At 51.9% G+C, this 14241-nt stretch overlaps 4 protein-coding genes across 4 annotated transcripts; 3 read left to right on the top strand and 1 right to left on the bottom strand.

Annotated features, from left to right (window-relative positions):
- Positions 1-351: 351 nt before the first annotated feature.
- Positions 352-3161, top strand: ACET3X_009182 (60S ribosomal eL14 domain-containing protein; the record flags this gene model as incomplete). The annotated part of the gene is made up of 5 exons (XM_069455349.1): positions 352-1366; positions 2472-2501; positions 2559-2698; positions 2748-3005; positions 3105-3161. 5 exons carry the CDS (start codon positions 352-354, stop codon positions 3159-3161), a joined length of 1500 nt encoding a protein of 499 aa, XP_069303259.1.
- Positions 3162-3593: 432 nt separating this feature from the next.
- Positions 3594-4573, top strand: ACET3X_009181 (uncharacterized protein). The gene is made up of 3 exons (XM_069455348.1): positions 3594-3903; positions 4026-4084; positions 4138-4573. Exons 1-3 carry the CDS (start codon positions 3667-3669, stop codon positions 4466-4468), a joined length of 627 nt encoding a protein of 208 aa, XP_069303258.1. The 5' UTR covers positions 3594-3666; the 3' UTR covers positions 4469-4573.
- A 2751-nt stretch (positions 4574-7324) lies between these two features.
- Positions 7325-8198, bottom strand: ACET3X_009180 (uncharacterized protein; the record flags this gene model as incomplete). The annotated part of the gene is made up of 3 exons (XM_069455347.1): positions 7325-7630; positions 7687-8094; positions 8151-8198. The coding sequence occupies 3 exons, from the start codon at positions 8196-8198 to the stop codon at positions 7325-7327; spliced, it is 762 nt and encodes a 253-aa protein (XP_069303257.1).
- A 4655-nt stretch (positions 8199-12853) lies between these two features.
- ACET3X_009179 (uncharacterized protein) lies at positions 12854-14136 on the top strand (the record flags this gene model as incomplete). Its single annotated transcript, XM_069455344.1, has 3 exons — positions 12854-13061; positions 13113-13623; positions 13680-14136. 3 exons carry the CDS (start codon positions 12854-12856, stop codon positions 14134-14136), a joined length of 1176 nt encoding a protein of 391 aa, XP_069303256.1.
- Between the last annotated feature and the right edge of the window lie 105 nt (positions 14137-14241).

The raw sequence follows: 14241 nt of genomic DNA, 5'->3' as shown, positions 1-14241 counted from the left end.
GACGCCGCGGCAAAGCCACATGAGGTCTGTGCGTCTCACATGTGGCGCGGCGCGCGATCTCCAAGGTGACGCGGAGCCTTTCCAAATCCATCTAACCTTGCGCATACTGCATGCAATCGCAAGTGGCTTACTTTTGAGTGCTGCCTGGTCACAACGGCCACTTGTAAGCCGATGGAACTCACACCTATCATCGTACGTGGCAAGAAACGCAAGCACCTGCACCCAGCACTTGCTGCTTCTAAAAGCAAGCCTCCGTCCATTTCTGCACAAAACTCTTCACCATCTACATCTCAGCCCAGACGACAACGGAAAACGAAGTCAAGATCCAAGAAGAAAGACGTCACGCCTGCCATGCCGACACTTCAAGGCCTTCCTCAGGAGCTACTGGAGATAATCTTCCTCTACAGCATGAACATAGCGCTTCCACGCTGCTCCCCGGATCTGGGCAAAAAGCTCTCTGCTCCCAAAGTAGCCATGGACTTCACTATGCAAGCTTTCTTCCACACCGTTGATCACCGCACCAACTACCGGGACCGCCTTGTAACTAGCGACGCGTTGCTCCAATCTGACATACTGACTTGCCGTTTCTTCACCTACAACTTCTTTCTGAGATATGTGCAGCGCGCACAAGACGCAATGATCAAGTTACGTGGCAAGGCCTGGGCTGCTACTGGAGTCACAGTCCCAGGTGTTTCCTACTTTGATGGACTGTGGCCATACAAGTTTACTAAGATTCCGCATCTGGCTTTTGCGCAAGGTTTCCACGTGCCGGAGAAGTTGCTGCATGGACCCTGGACTGCGGACAAGGCATCGCTGCTCTACGTACTGGTCAGTCTAAACGGAGAGATCGACTGGGAAGGCAGTATGGCAGGTGAAGCGGCAAAGACGGGATTGAAAGAGGCTATCAGAGACGGAAACGAGCACGCCGTGGCGGCGCTTGCTGTACTTCTGGGTGTGCCAAAAGGTATTACCACCGAGTTACTGCAGTACGCTGTTATCCGTTGCGGCTGTAACATCAACATCATCCGACACTTGCTTTTCAACGCACAGATTCTTGCCGAAGAGGCCTCAAGTACGTTGGATTTCTATGACCCTGCACTATGGGCATGGGCAGACGTCAACGGTCACAAAGGGGAGACGCTCAAGGACATGCTGAAAGATGCCGCCGCGTTCGATCTTGAGTTTTACTTTGAAGACAACGCCGACTGGCCCAAGATTGTTCCCTTTCCTTATAGCGGAAGCAAGTTTGATGCAAGGACAGCCTTTAATGGTGTCGTCAGGGAGCTATTGATGAACCTTTACCGGAACTATGGAAGGAAGATCACACGGAGGAGGGCTATGACGCCTGAGCAGAGGGTTGCAGAAGGTGATGTAGTTGGCGATGAAGACTAGCTAGCTATTTACGCGAAGACGGAACATATGTCCGGCAGATACCGCTTACCTTGAGACGAAACGTGCAGAGAGCATCAGAGATGTGATCCGCTTCGTCTATACTTTCATTATAGAGAACATGTGTCATACAGCAACGTCTGCTTGATTGAAGCAGGGCTGTGTCATCATTGAACGTGAGCTGCCAGTGGCGCATACCGCAACAGTTGGTTGCGATAGCATGCATGATTCTAAGAGAATTTACCTGCAAGCTTGTTAGCAATGTATATTCCACAGTGCGTAATCAAGCAGATGCGTGGTTGTAATCTTCCTCAGTGATCTTGGTGATAAAATAGTAAGCATAGAAATCATATACTATCTATTGCATGTTGTAATCATTGGAAGGGGGGACCATGCTGGGGGGTGGAAAAGGCAAAACTGACCTGTGGAAGACAGCTGTATGTTGCAGCAATCGCATGCCAGATGCAAGTCGCAAATGAGCAAGCTCAAGGAAACGCTGTGAGCTCGGCGTGTGACGATTAAATTCTTTGCAAGTCTGTAGCGGTCAGCCTCTGTCGCAACGAGGGTGTGGTGGAAGAAGCTGGATGGGTAAAGCAAGCTCAGAATATGTAAGAAATTGAATATCATAAGCTCGACGCCGTTAAGAGACCCCGGCGAGGGTCTCCGGCGCCGAGCTCAATCGCAAATTATGTCATCCTAGGATGGGGGAGTGCGGTGTCGAGGTTTGGGACTTACCAGTAGAGCTATGGGTGTTGGGTCGAAGCTGTCGGTCTTGAGATTAGTGCATCTGAGCGGCAGGTGCAAGCGTGCATCACATCGCCGCCAACACGGCGCATGGTGTAGATCAAGGCGGTCGCGGGAGCCTCATTCGGAGACTGCACACGGTCGCAACAGTCGTTGAGGACAGAGAGGAAAGCGTAGAGTTTGCGGTGGAGGTGAGAAGACGGTGGAAGGCGCGTTCGCAGGAAAACTTTAAGGACGGCGCTAGTGCCAAGGCGCCTTTCGCTTGTGCACGGTCCCGGCACCACAGGGCACGCGAAATTCGTCGCCCGAACATCAGACATTTACTTACTCCCGACCAGAACATCAACACCGAATCCTATTTCCGACCGGTACGCCCTCGACGCTGCAACGCTTGACGTCTCTCGCAGTCTAACATTGAAGTGCAGCACATACCGACGAAATGGGTGACGCCGAAATCACAACGAGCGCCTGGAGGCTGGTCGAGGTCGGCCGTGTGGTCCTCTTCAACGAGGGTCAGTACGAGGGCCGTCTCGCTACCATTGTCGAGATCATTGACCACAAGCGTGTACGGAGACTGCGATTCGGGTGGTGTTCAGCGGCTCACAGAGACATAGGTCCTCATTGACGGTCCCTCGGAGAAGGCCCCCGTTCCCCGCCAGGAAGTCGCGCTGGCCAAACTCTCCCTCACGCCCATCGTCATCCCTAAGCTTCCCCGCGCCAGCGGTGTTGGCCACGTTGCGAAGAAGTGGGAGGAGCACAAGGTCCAGCAAAAGTTCGACGAGAGCGCGTGGGCCAAGAAGCGTGCGGCTATGCAGAAGAGGCGGGGACTGAACGACTTTGAGCGCTTCAAGGTCATGAAGATGAGGAAGCAGGTACGTTGTCCCTGTGTGTCTGTGCTCCCGGATGCGACAGTTTGGGCTGCATATGGCACGTTGGATGCGACGCAAGAACTCGAGGCTAACACGATGCAGGCTCGCTTCGAGGTCCAGAAGACCTTCGCCAAGATCCGCGCCAGCGCAAAGGCATAGGTAGTCTAGATGCTGTCGGGAGACAGGCGTTGCGGTGGTCGCTGCATGCAGGTGACGGAGAGGCATGACGTGCATTTCATGAGCATCCCGAAGGCGACGTCAAGGGCATTCAAAAATTCAAGACCTGGTTTCGGGTGAATAAGTCCAATGTTTGGCACGGTGCAATTCGGTTTGGGACAGGTTTACTCGGCTCTCGCATGCATTCCACATGTAGCAAGAGAGTCCAATCCACAAATTCATGAACACACGAACAGTGCAACTAGAATTGCAATTTGATACCCCCCTCTGAAATGCGTACCTGCGTGAGACGGGCGACATGAGATTGGCAGCGCTTGCAGTGATTGTGAGGGTTCGTCATTGCCCGTTGCGTACATACTGAGGAGAGCTGCCCGCGCTAAACCGCCCACAAATCATTTTTGGAAGCTCCGACCCCCAACTCCGCGAAGGTCGATATTGCAGCGCACACCACCCACACCCCGTCGTCACCCACACACACACCGACAAAATGGCCAACCCCCGCATTGAAGAGCTCCCCGACGAGCCCGAGAAGAAGAACGTCCAGATCGAGGAGGATGAGTCCAGCGACGAGTCTGAGGGCGAGGAGGGCGAGGTCAGCGTGCCCGCGGGCTCCTCCGTCGCTGTCCACTCTCGCAACGAGAAGAAGGCTCGCAAGGCCATCGCCAAGCTTGGACTGAAGCACATTGACGGCATCACACGCGTCACTCTGCGCCGACCCAAGAACGTGAGTGCCTTTCGCGCGCAATTGGAGGGGGGGTCAAGCCGCAGCCCTCGAGTCAACAAACAAGAGAGCTGCGGGCAGGAGCCATTGCATGTTCCCAGCAACCAGACTAACACGCCTCGTAGATCCTCTTCGTCATCAACCAGCCCGACGTCTACAAGTCGCCCTCAAGCAACACCTGGATGTCAGTAGCTGCCCCTCCATTGCACATGCCACTTTTCGCTGACCCCGCACCAGCATCTTCGGTGAGGCCAAGATCGAGGACCTCAACTCCCAGGCTCAGGCTTCCGCCGCCCAGCAGCTCGCTCAAGCCGAGGCCGCATCTCACGACCACGCCGGTCACGACCACGACCACGGCGACGAGGCAGGCAAGGGCAAGGCCGTCGAGGACAAGAAGGACGACGAGGAAGAGGAGGACGACGATGAGGAGATTGACGACTCTGGTCTTGAGGCCAAGGACATCGAGCTCGTCATGCAGCAGGCCAGCGTTTCGCGGAAGAAGGCCGTCAAGGCCCTTAAGGAGAACGACAACGATATTGTAAACTCCATCATGGCGCTGAGCATATAGGCTGCTCCAGTCTAGGCTTCTGGGTGGAACAGGTGGACGATAACTCCAAAGGCATCGCGGAGTCGAAAGACTACCCGCCTGCACATGTAAAAGAATCTATCGACATGAATCTTTACGAAAGATCCGTGTGGCCATCCTTGGCCCTTTCGAAAGCCTTGGTGCCCAATGAGCTGCTGCTTTATCGACACATGTGAGCGGCTTGCCACTAACTCAAGTAGAAATCTGCCAGTTGCAAGACATGAAAGACATTATGGAGAGTGACAAGGCATGGACTAGCACAACTCAGCTTCAACGTGTCATATGTAGGTCATCGGATGAGAGGTGTCATTCGCCACTTGACATCTGGATCCATCTCCGTCAGAGGATCCCTCTTCAGGCTTTGAGCACTGGGAATAGCCTCGAAAATGGTCTGTGGATGAGGTGAGATAGAACAAGCATATTTCATAGCGGGCGATCATCAGATTCTTAATGTCGCTGCGGCCGGATGTGTGCACGTGGACATTAGCTTGGACGACTTCAGCCTCTATCTGACACAGGCTACTAGTGAACCAAGTTCAGCCTTAAAGGCCTATCCGTGTACAGGGCCGAGCAACCCAAAAGATAGGTTCAACGTCGTGCTTATGCATGTGGCTGATGACATGGATGGTGCAGATTCATCGTTCTCGAGGACATTTCCAAACATGGAAAGGCAAGAAAATAAACCCCAGTTGCTCAGCATCGCATTCGTCAGGCATCTCTCGGAAACGAGGCTATCCGGACAGTGCTCTTGTGAGCAACCATGAATTACATGGAGGGTTCCAGGGTAGTGGCGGTGAAGTTGGAGATGGAATAGTGCTCAGCCACAAGCTAAAACAGCCACAACGCACAAATCCGACCATCCTGATTCCTTGCATGATCAGCACACAGGCAACTAGACATCAGCCTTAATCTCAAAACGACTGATTTTGCTTGGCTGTTCCTGATCGCATCGACATATCCAGATATACGACGGGAATTTGGCTTCCCGAACATGTTTCGCACTGTCCGTTCTGATTGCGCCTGCCCTATTCACTTCGCTTCGCTACAGTATTCAGCTCAGCTACGACGCTGTGTGTTGGTCTTCAGAATAGCACTAACTCCATAATTGATTTCCTCCGCATTGTGGACGGCGATGATGTCGTTTTGGACGTCGTTACGGACCCACTTTTGCTCACAAGGCTGGGACAGGTCAAACGCACGACCAATGAGCGGTCGTCCCATGCTCTCGGCATCAGATCTGTGACTAGTTCCGTCATGACATCCCTACAGTAGCTCCTTGCCTGATGATCGACCGGGCCGCTGGGCACAGTAGCAAGTCACATCGCCCTGGTCCATGGCCCACAATCTGACTACAGCATTGATGTTTGATGTGCCGCAGACGGTATGATACAATGTGACCAGCCTATCAAAATGGCAGTAATACCTCTATAAGATCCACTTCAAATGCACGGGGACACGCAGAAGAACGAGGCTGATCAAATTACCCTTGTAGGATCCAGAATCTCACTTGATGCTTCCACATTGCATCACATCCAGCTGCCTTTGTACACTTGGTACTGACGTCTTGAACTTTCATGGGCCTATCATGACGATATGGCGTACAAAGCTGACCTCCTAAAGGATTCTGATCGCTCAGAATCTTGGCTGCTGGCTCCTGAGCTGCCTCACGACATACACGTATTCAGTATGTCTGGACTGATCGCTACAAGAGTCATACGCTACAGCCATATCAGCGACAAGTGATGCCTATATAGCCTTGTAAACATCTTCTCTCATACCTCCATCTGCATCAACTTCGGCGTCACATCCTCAGTTGAATACAACTTCCCAGTCACCAATACATGTCGATTCGCTCTACATCATCCATCAATACCGAGCATAGTGAATACAGCCGTCTACCAGCACGCAGATACAGAGTGCCAGAGTTTGCTAGGATGTCTTCTTCTTCCAGGAAAATCACACCTGTATGTTTCTGTTTGCTGTAAAGAGTTTGACCTCAATGTTGCTGACACTGCGTTACGATAGGCCGAAAAGGCACAATACATCCAGGCGCTACGATCCCACCAGTTCAATACTATAGTCGAATTGGTCCGCGTTGAGCAAGCTTTTGCGAAACTCGGTACACCAGACTGCAGTGAACCCATGACATCGGCTTGTAAGAGTTTACGATGCTGGCCAACTTGTTAATGAACACTGACAGCGCTCAACAGGGAGATATTACGTTGAATCGCACAGCCTGTTGACCGAACTCCGTGGGCTGACAAGTAACTATCCTTTTAGGTAAGCTGCCCTCGATAGATTTCAATAACGCGTCAGGAACCCTCGAGCACGTTGGCTGATCAAGACACAGCTCCGACGCCCTGGACGAAGCCAAAAGGCGCGTCTACGCTGATCCTGCAAGCAACCGCTCGTGGAATCTGTGTTGGTTGGTTTTGAACAAGATACAGACTGAGTTCGTCTGCCAGGTCAGCATCAACTTATAGAAGCCCTCGCTAATGCAACTCAGCCAACTCCTTCCGTACTATGCGCGTTATCAGGCATCGCAGCCGGCCATGTGGGCAGGGCGTACTCCTTCCGCTGAGCAGATTACCCAGCTCACCAATGCATTTGTCAACGAATGGAACTGGGCTCTTGGCCAAATGTTGGGTCGTTGGACGCAGCCACCGGCCAGATGATTTTGAGGCGTGATTGTTTTGATTGTTTGGTTGGTGATGGCGTTGATCGCGTTGATCGCTATCTTGTTCTTCTTATTTTCTGGCGGGTTTTGGCTGTTGGTACACTCGTTTGCATCCTGGCGCTATAGATCTCTTTGAATACTACTTCTTCTGTATGGCATGTCTAAAATTTCTCACAAGCAGGCCTCATGTCCAGCTCGTGGGTCCACAAGCAGGGTTTCTGCTGGTGCAACCAAAGATAAGTCTCGCCAACCGCGTCAGCGCTCATCTTCTTTCCAACCTTCTGATCCTCTTCATCTTCGTCAACAATTGCGCCGTTGGCAATCGTATGTACGACATGTACACCCTTCTCGCTCATCTCACGAGCCAGTGTTTGTGTCAATTGACGGACCGACGCGCGACCAGCACCATACGCGGCGAATTGTGCACTACATCGGAGCGCGCCAAGAGTGCCAGTGAAGATGAGTGTCTGGTTTACACGATTAGTTTCATACTCAATCAGATAGTCGTGAAGGCCATGCTTACCCCTTTCTTCTCCCCTCCATCCATCAAGCCCACCTCTCCATGATCGGTAAAGAACCTCTTTAGACTCTCCTGCGCAAACGTAAATGCTCCACCAACATACACCTCCAAACTTTCCTCAAAGTCTTCTCTTGTCTCCTCCAGGAACGGCTTCTTGCTCGAATGCTTGATACTGTATATCGCTAGCTTCAGCTTTAGGCCCTCGAAGCTCTTGTGCGTTTTGATGTCTGCAAATGCCTTCTCTAGAGACGCTTTTGAGGTGTCGCTTGGGAATGCTTCGAGCACTGCGTCTTCGTTGGTGGAGCGGACTTTGGAGATGACAGTCTGCAGGTTCTCTGGGCGTCTCGCTAGGAGCGCAACGGCGAGGTTGCTGTGTTTTGGAGATGACAGGATCCGTGCAATCCCTGTGCCCTAGGGTTGTGGCATTAGGTTCATGTATATGCTGTTGTATTTGCCGGACGACCTACAGTAGCAGGGCCGGCTCCGATGAGAATGGCGAGACCTGAAGGCGGCATTGTGAAGTAATTTTCAAGTTCCACAAATTGATGTTGGTTAGGAGTTTCGTTGCTGTTGTTCTGTTGACCGAGACTTGATCCTCCTTGATTGCATCATGACTGGCTATGGCGGTAGTGACGTCTAGAGCGAAGATCGCTTGTTATCTCCGGTATGTCCTGGTCTGTTGTTGCCGCAAAACTCGTCTCAATATCGGTGCTACGATTGACTGATCCGGATGTGAAAATGCAAATACACGTGTGCCTAGGTAAATCTATGACCATGGACCGACAGTTCCTGTTGGACTTCAACCTGCCACAGTTGCTAGCGTTACTGTTGCAGACTGATAAGAGAGTGAGTTATGACGTCATCTGACATCTTCCAAGAAAGACGGAGAGAACACGGAATCGCTTCATAGTCACCACACCGATCTGTTTTTGTGAAGAAACTCGCATGGTAGGATTGATCTCAAAACATAGAGCTGGGGTCGAATCTTCACTGCCCGGGCAGCTGACAGTTGTTCGTTACGAGCTCTCTTTTCTTCTCTAGTCTTCAGCCAAGCCTTTACGGAATTCCGGGCTCGCACTTTGTGATGCTAGCATACTGGACTTGGGAGAAAACGTGCGTATGCTAGTACGCGTACAGTGAAACTGGTAGGGTTCAGGCTTGCAGAATCCTACACAAACTTAACCTAAATTCGCCGTACATCCGAAGTCCCCTTTGTTCCACATACACACTCTTTCCTCTTTTGAAGTTCCAGTGCGGTCCAGACCTTCGCATACCCACATAGGGTCTCCAGATATGAGGATATCTTCCCGGTCATAACATCATGTATAGTCCTACATCCTGGAAAGCCGGCATGAAGCCGAATTGGCCTATACACATTGAGGTGACGAATGCGACATATAAGAGGTATATCATGCCGGCAGCAGTCAAGGCAAATGATCACCGACTGCGTGTTAAAGCGTTTCAAGGCGTGCTGCGATGATCTACTATTTCACTCCATTCAATTTTCGTGGTGGAATATCCGCAGTTTTTCTGGTTACCAACTCTTCTTGTCGGAGTGATCGAGAGATGATTCGAAAATGACATTCAAGGATACTGGACAAACTTTGGTGTCGGTAAGAAGGTAGTAGATCTGGCATGGCAAGTAGAGAAACAGCGAAGGCAGACGTCCGTGTCGCCCATTTATGATGCATCCACACGTTAGGGCAGTTCTCCTTGTATTTATGGGTACATGCCGGGGCTAGCATGTATAGCACCTGTGACGTGCATAAAAAGGCCATGTGTTCAGATCCCTGCTAACGCTGATGAGAGGGCTGACTAGGATACCGATTGGCTGCTAAGAGCAAGCTAACAGCGGATATGAACAAGGGCGAGGTCGCTACGTCCGTAAGGAAATCTAACCTCTTTCCCTAATCCTCCTCCTACATAGGATCATCGATAGCCCACTCGCAGGGGCGCAGCTCGCAAACCACCACAACAATTGCGAAAGTCTCGATCCGGCACCCCCCTGTCCCCACCCTGTGTTTCACTCGAGGTTTTGTTCACCGATCAGCAACCACGAACGAGACCACCTTATTGGAATATCGTGTCGTCACGGTCGCCATGTGCGCTCTTCTCTATATCCGTACAGCTGGCAGCCTCAAGCGAGGGCACCAATCCGTACTGGCCTGCAAACTCAATCCTGTCCCTACGGGTGCTCGTCCACTAGGTTCGGTAAGATCTCCCGCATCCACGAGCACCAACGATTTACTTCCGCGACCAAAGCTGCTGCTCCTCATGTACAGACGTCTTCGGCTGTGCTCTGGACATAGGGGCGTGTGCAGGCTAAAAGGAAATAGGTGTCAGCTCGGCATTTGGGGCTGATATATTGAACGCCACATGCCCTGAAAATCGTACCAACTCGTGTGCGAGATACACTCGTTTGACGAGAAGAATACTTCTTTCGTCCGTCACGGGCCAGGGCGTCTCGTGGGTGGCTATGGTGAAGGCGTGGAAGAGCAATGCATAACACGGCAGCGCTCGCGGCCGCCCACGCGCATTCGCACTGCCGAGAGATACGGTTTCGAGACTGGGCGAGCTTGCCCGACGTATGCGCCACATTGTAAGCGCGCAAGTATACTCTACTTCACCGACTACACGCTAGTAAGGCTGGGGCGAACTTCCTCTCGAGCCTGTGCCGCAATTTTTCAGTAAACCCGTGGAGCTCGCATTTATTGCAGTACACTCAGGGGAATGGTACATAAAACCATCGCGCCTAAAATTTCATCTAGGACGTCGAGCACACTCAGCTCAGCTGACGTTGCGGGCAGGCTCTCACCAATCCAAACTTCCTTCAGTGAGCGATCAATATAGTATCTGAAGGTTATGTGCTCATTCCAACGACAGCCAGGTCTAGAGCACTACCAATGCTGAGCCGACGTTTATGCTACCCCGTCTGTCGGGGGCATGACAGCCACATGCGAATACAGGGTGAAATTGCCACATGGGTAAACACGCATCCCGATGCAGATATTGATCCGACTCCACAACGACCCACGTGTGTAATTCTGGGCGTACGTCTCTAAACTGAGAGTATGCGATTTGCCGCATCCCCGGGAACTGTTGGAGCCGAGCCAGGCCGATTTGAACGTTTTGGCAAGCGAAGACGTTTGGAATACGCCTAAATGCTGAGTACGAAGAACCATGCCCTACTTGGAACCGAGCCAGGCGCTATAAGTGGTGTGTTTCCCCAACATACGATGGGCCGACTGCCTGCACGTAAATGCAGTAACTATGCCCATTACGAAGGATCCAGTGGATCAGCTGATCCACCCTACAATATACGGCCCTCAACTGATACGCGGTTGAAATGTCCTTACTAAGGCATGTCATGAGGCTACCGTCAAGATGAGGCCCTAGTCATGCACAGTGCAGTACGCCCTTCTCCAAGCGCTCTAGCTCTTGAGTACATGCGTGTGACACGCGAACGGCCCGGCAGTGGATGTGTCATATTCCTATCAGGTAAAGTCTATTCGCGTTTGGCGGTGAGCTAGATCTCGATGCGGGAGTACCTTCCACTACACATGAGTTTCCCAGTAATCGCAAACCATAGCGGCCAGGAAACGTAGAATGCCTTGAAAGTGAGCAAGCAGATGCATCGTTCGATCGATCAAAGGCATACAGGTCAGGGCGCGATCGCCCGAAATGTTTGCTACATGTAGGCCGTATCCCTCAAAATTCGACTACTGCAACCCTGGGCCCAACAGATGCGACACTAGGATCTGTTGGCATATAAAGGAGGAGGGGTGCAGACATTGTGAGAGCCGGGATACACCAATGGTAAAAGATCACACTCGTAAGCTGAAAACGCGGCAGTGCGTTTCTAACCTGCCTGGCCAATAAAGCGCATATGCGGGTAGACCCTGAGCATTGCGCAGCTCAACGTGGTTGCAGATGGGCGGTTGCGAGGCGTTCTGCATTGGAGCTGCAGCGTGACCCGGGCCACCGCTCCCCGTGTTGCCTCAGCAGCACAGCACACGATCGTACCGTCTCATCGCAGAGATATTCCGGTGAGCCGTATTCGCTGTTATGTATGGCAGTCGATATGTTGGATTATGGGCTGTTCTTCAAGTACGGCGAAGGACCAAGGCTCAATGCTGAGGTACATGCAACCCCTGCCATCACCTTCGCAGATCGCAAGATTGGTCTCAGATCGGACATTGGTGAATTCGATCACATGCTGACAATGGCGCGAGTGGTGGATGGAGACATGATCTGATGAAGATATCAGGCCTGCCCATTTCAACCCACTTGCATATGCAGGAGCTGGGCGAATAGTAACTGCTCATTTTGCCTAACAACGGTTAGACTCATGGCATAGGGCTGATGCAAATAAGGAACTGCCTGCTCTTAATCGGCCGGGTTTCTTCAAGGATCGCATGCACGCATCGAAGTTTCCATGTGCTGCACGAATGTCTACAGATTTCAGAAGCCACGTTCCAGCGGATCTTCGCATCGCATCGCTTTCTGCCACCGGCATGACTACGCGAGCTATGAGTACGATCCTTGCAGTGGATGCTGTGGCAATGATGGTGCCACATGATTCTCCCGAGGAAGGTCCTGCCAGTAAGCAAGTCCGATCATTGCGGTGGGGAAGTTGGTGGAGGCCGAAGACCCAATTTTGCCCGTGTGGCAAAGCTTCGATGCGTTCCGCCATGTTCCCTGTGAGTGTGTAGATCCGAGTTGTAGGGTGGTTCAGTGAAGATTCTCCCACTGCAACGGCGGCTGACTGGCAGGCATTAGTAGCGCAGATGGCATCAGGTGACGACTCACAATAAGATGGGCAGGATACACATATGTACATAGTCACCCACCCACTGCAAATGCCAAGGATAGCGGGACTAGTTTTCGGCCCTGTTCCCATAATCCGGCGACTAAAGTTCAATGTCAGTCTCTCGTTAGCATGTGCGGCTCCGTCAGCTCTAAATTCACACATTGTGACAACTGCGGCGTGCGATTACGCGATGGACATGTCCAAACGAACCCCATTCACCGAAAATGTGATATAAGAACGCCATCCTCAGGCTCATTCCTGAGTCACAACATTACAACTACATCTACACAAGACCGATACGAACAATAGGATATCTCATACGAACTTCACTTAACGTTTACAGTAGCCGACCAGTCAAACATGTCGTCTCCCACACTCAGTACGAGGTCCTCTTTCGAGAGTCTACACAGCAACTCTTCGTCCATATTCAGTTCTCCCGATAAACTCGCCCCAGCAGTGATAGGACCCATGGTATGGCAAGAGAGGGAGCTGAATCCAGCCGAGTATGTGGTCAAACTTGACGACCACGAAATCCGGGATATCAGGGCCGCCATAATCAAGTACAAGCGTAAGTCGTACTCATTAATCATCATGAGCGACTACTGATGTACGCCTCCAGTCTCCCGCCTTCCGCGGACGAAGATAAACCAGAAAAGTTTTGATCTCGGCAACCCAGAACTGGCTAGCAAGCTCTCGTCGATCAGCAAAGAGATTCACCACGGTAAAAATGTGGTTGTCCTCCGCGGTCTGGATAGTGCTTACCTCAATGACGAAGAGGCCGTTATTGCTTTTGCGGGCATATGCTCCTACGTATGCCCAGAACGAGCAACAGATTCTTATGCCAATCAAACGCTGAGTCATGTTCTCGATGCCACCAAGAAAACGATTCCAGAAGACTGCAAAAACATTGGTCTTGCAGGCTCCAAGATCACCGCCGCCATGGATTTCCACAGCGACCGCTTCTCTGGCGATGTCATCGCCCTATATGTTCGCAACGACGGCGGACCCAATGCTGGTGGTGAACAGTTCGTTGCGAGCTTCTCCAGAATTTACAATGAGCTTCTCGAAAAGGACCCAGAAGTTTTGGAGACGATGGCGGAGCCAAACTGGCCTTTTGAGCTAAAACAAAAGTAAGCATGGCTTTGTCGTATCAGGTGTTAAGAGAGATAGTGCTAATTTACTTCAGGGATGGAGCGCCTTACCTCGAATTAGGACCTACCCTCTTTTTCTCCAAGGGCAAACCCATGTGCCAGCTAGTCAAGGCTCCACTTCTTGGTACTGATACCATCCCGCGTGACCCTAGCATGCCAAAGGTTACCCGGAAGCAGCTGCATGCAATGCACGCAGTTGAAGAGCTAGCTAGGCGCTTCTGCACTAGGGTCGACCGGAAGCAGGGCGATATCCAATTCCTCCATAACCTGTCTGTCTTGCATGCCCGTGCAGAGTACCGCGGCCTCGATGGCCAGGCTAGTACCCGGCACCTTTTACGCATGTTCCTCCGCGACTCCACAAATGCTTGGGAGAAGCCGGCTAGCTGCCGTAACAATTTTGACGACCCGTTCACTCCCGGCAGACCTCAGAGCCTCCCTGTCTTTGACACGGACCCATGGCGCAGCATCAGCGGCCGCGAAAGCCACGGCTAGGTACTGCTGCGACAACTAACTCCAGGAAGCAATCTTACCCGGAACATCCCAGCAAGCTTAATGGCAGTTGCAACGACATCGTCGATTTGGCGCGCATCTTGAGAC

Source organism: Alternaria dauci, chromosome 9 (assembly GCF_042100115.1).
Source record: "Alternaria dauci strain A2016 chromosome 9, whole genome shotgun sequence".
Lineage (NCBI taxonomy): Eukaryota > Fungi > Ascomycota > Dothideomycetes > Pleosporales > Pleosporaceae > Alternaria > Alternaria dauci.
Note: the sequence above shows the minus strand (reverse complement) of the source record. Positions and strands in the feature narration are given on the sequence as shown.

What these genes read in the sequence shown, in the direction of transcription:
- ACET3X_009181 (XM_069455348.1), top strand. Translation starts at nt 3,667, where the DNA reads ATGGCCAACCCCCGCATTGAAGAGCTCCCCGACGAGCCCGAGAAGAAG. An exon ending in CTCTGCGCCGACCCAAGAAC is followed by an intron (nt 3,904 to 4,025) that starts GTGAGTGCCTTT and finishes CACGCCTCGTAG; the next exon opens with ATCCTCTTCGTCATCAACCA. An exon ending in CCCTCAAGCAACACCTGGAT is followed by an intron (nt 4,085 to 4,137) that starts GTCAGTAGCTGC and finishes ACCCCGCACCAG; the next exon opens with CATCTTCGGTGAGGCCAAGA.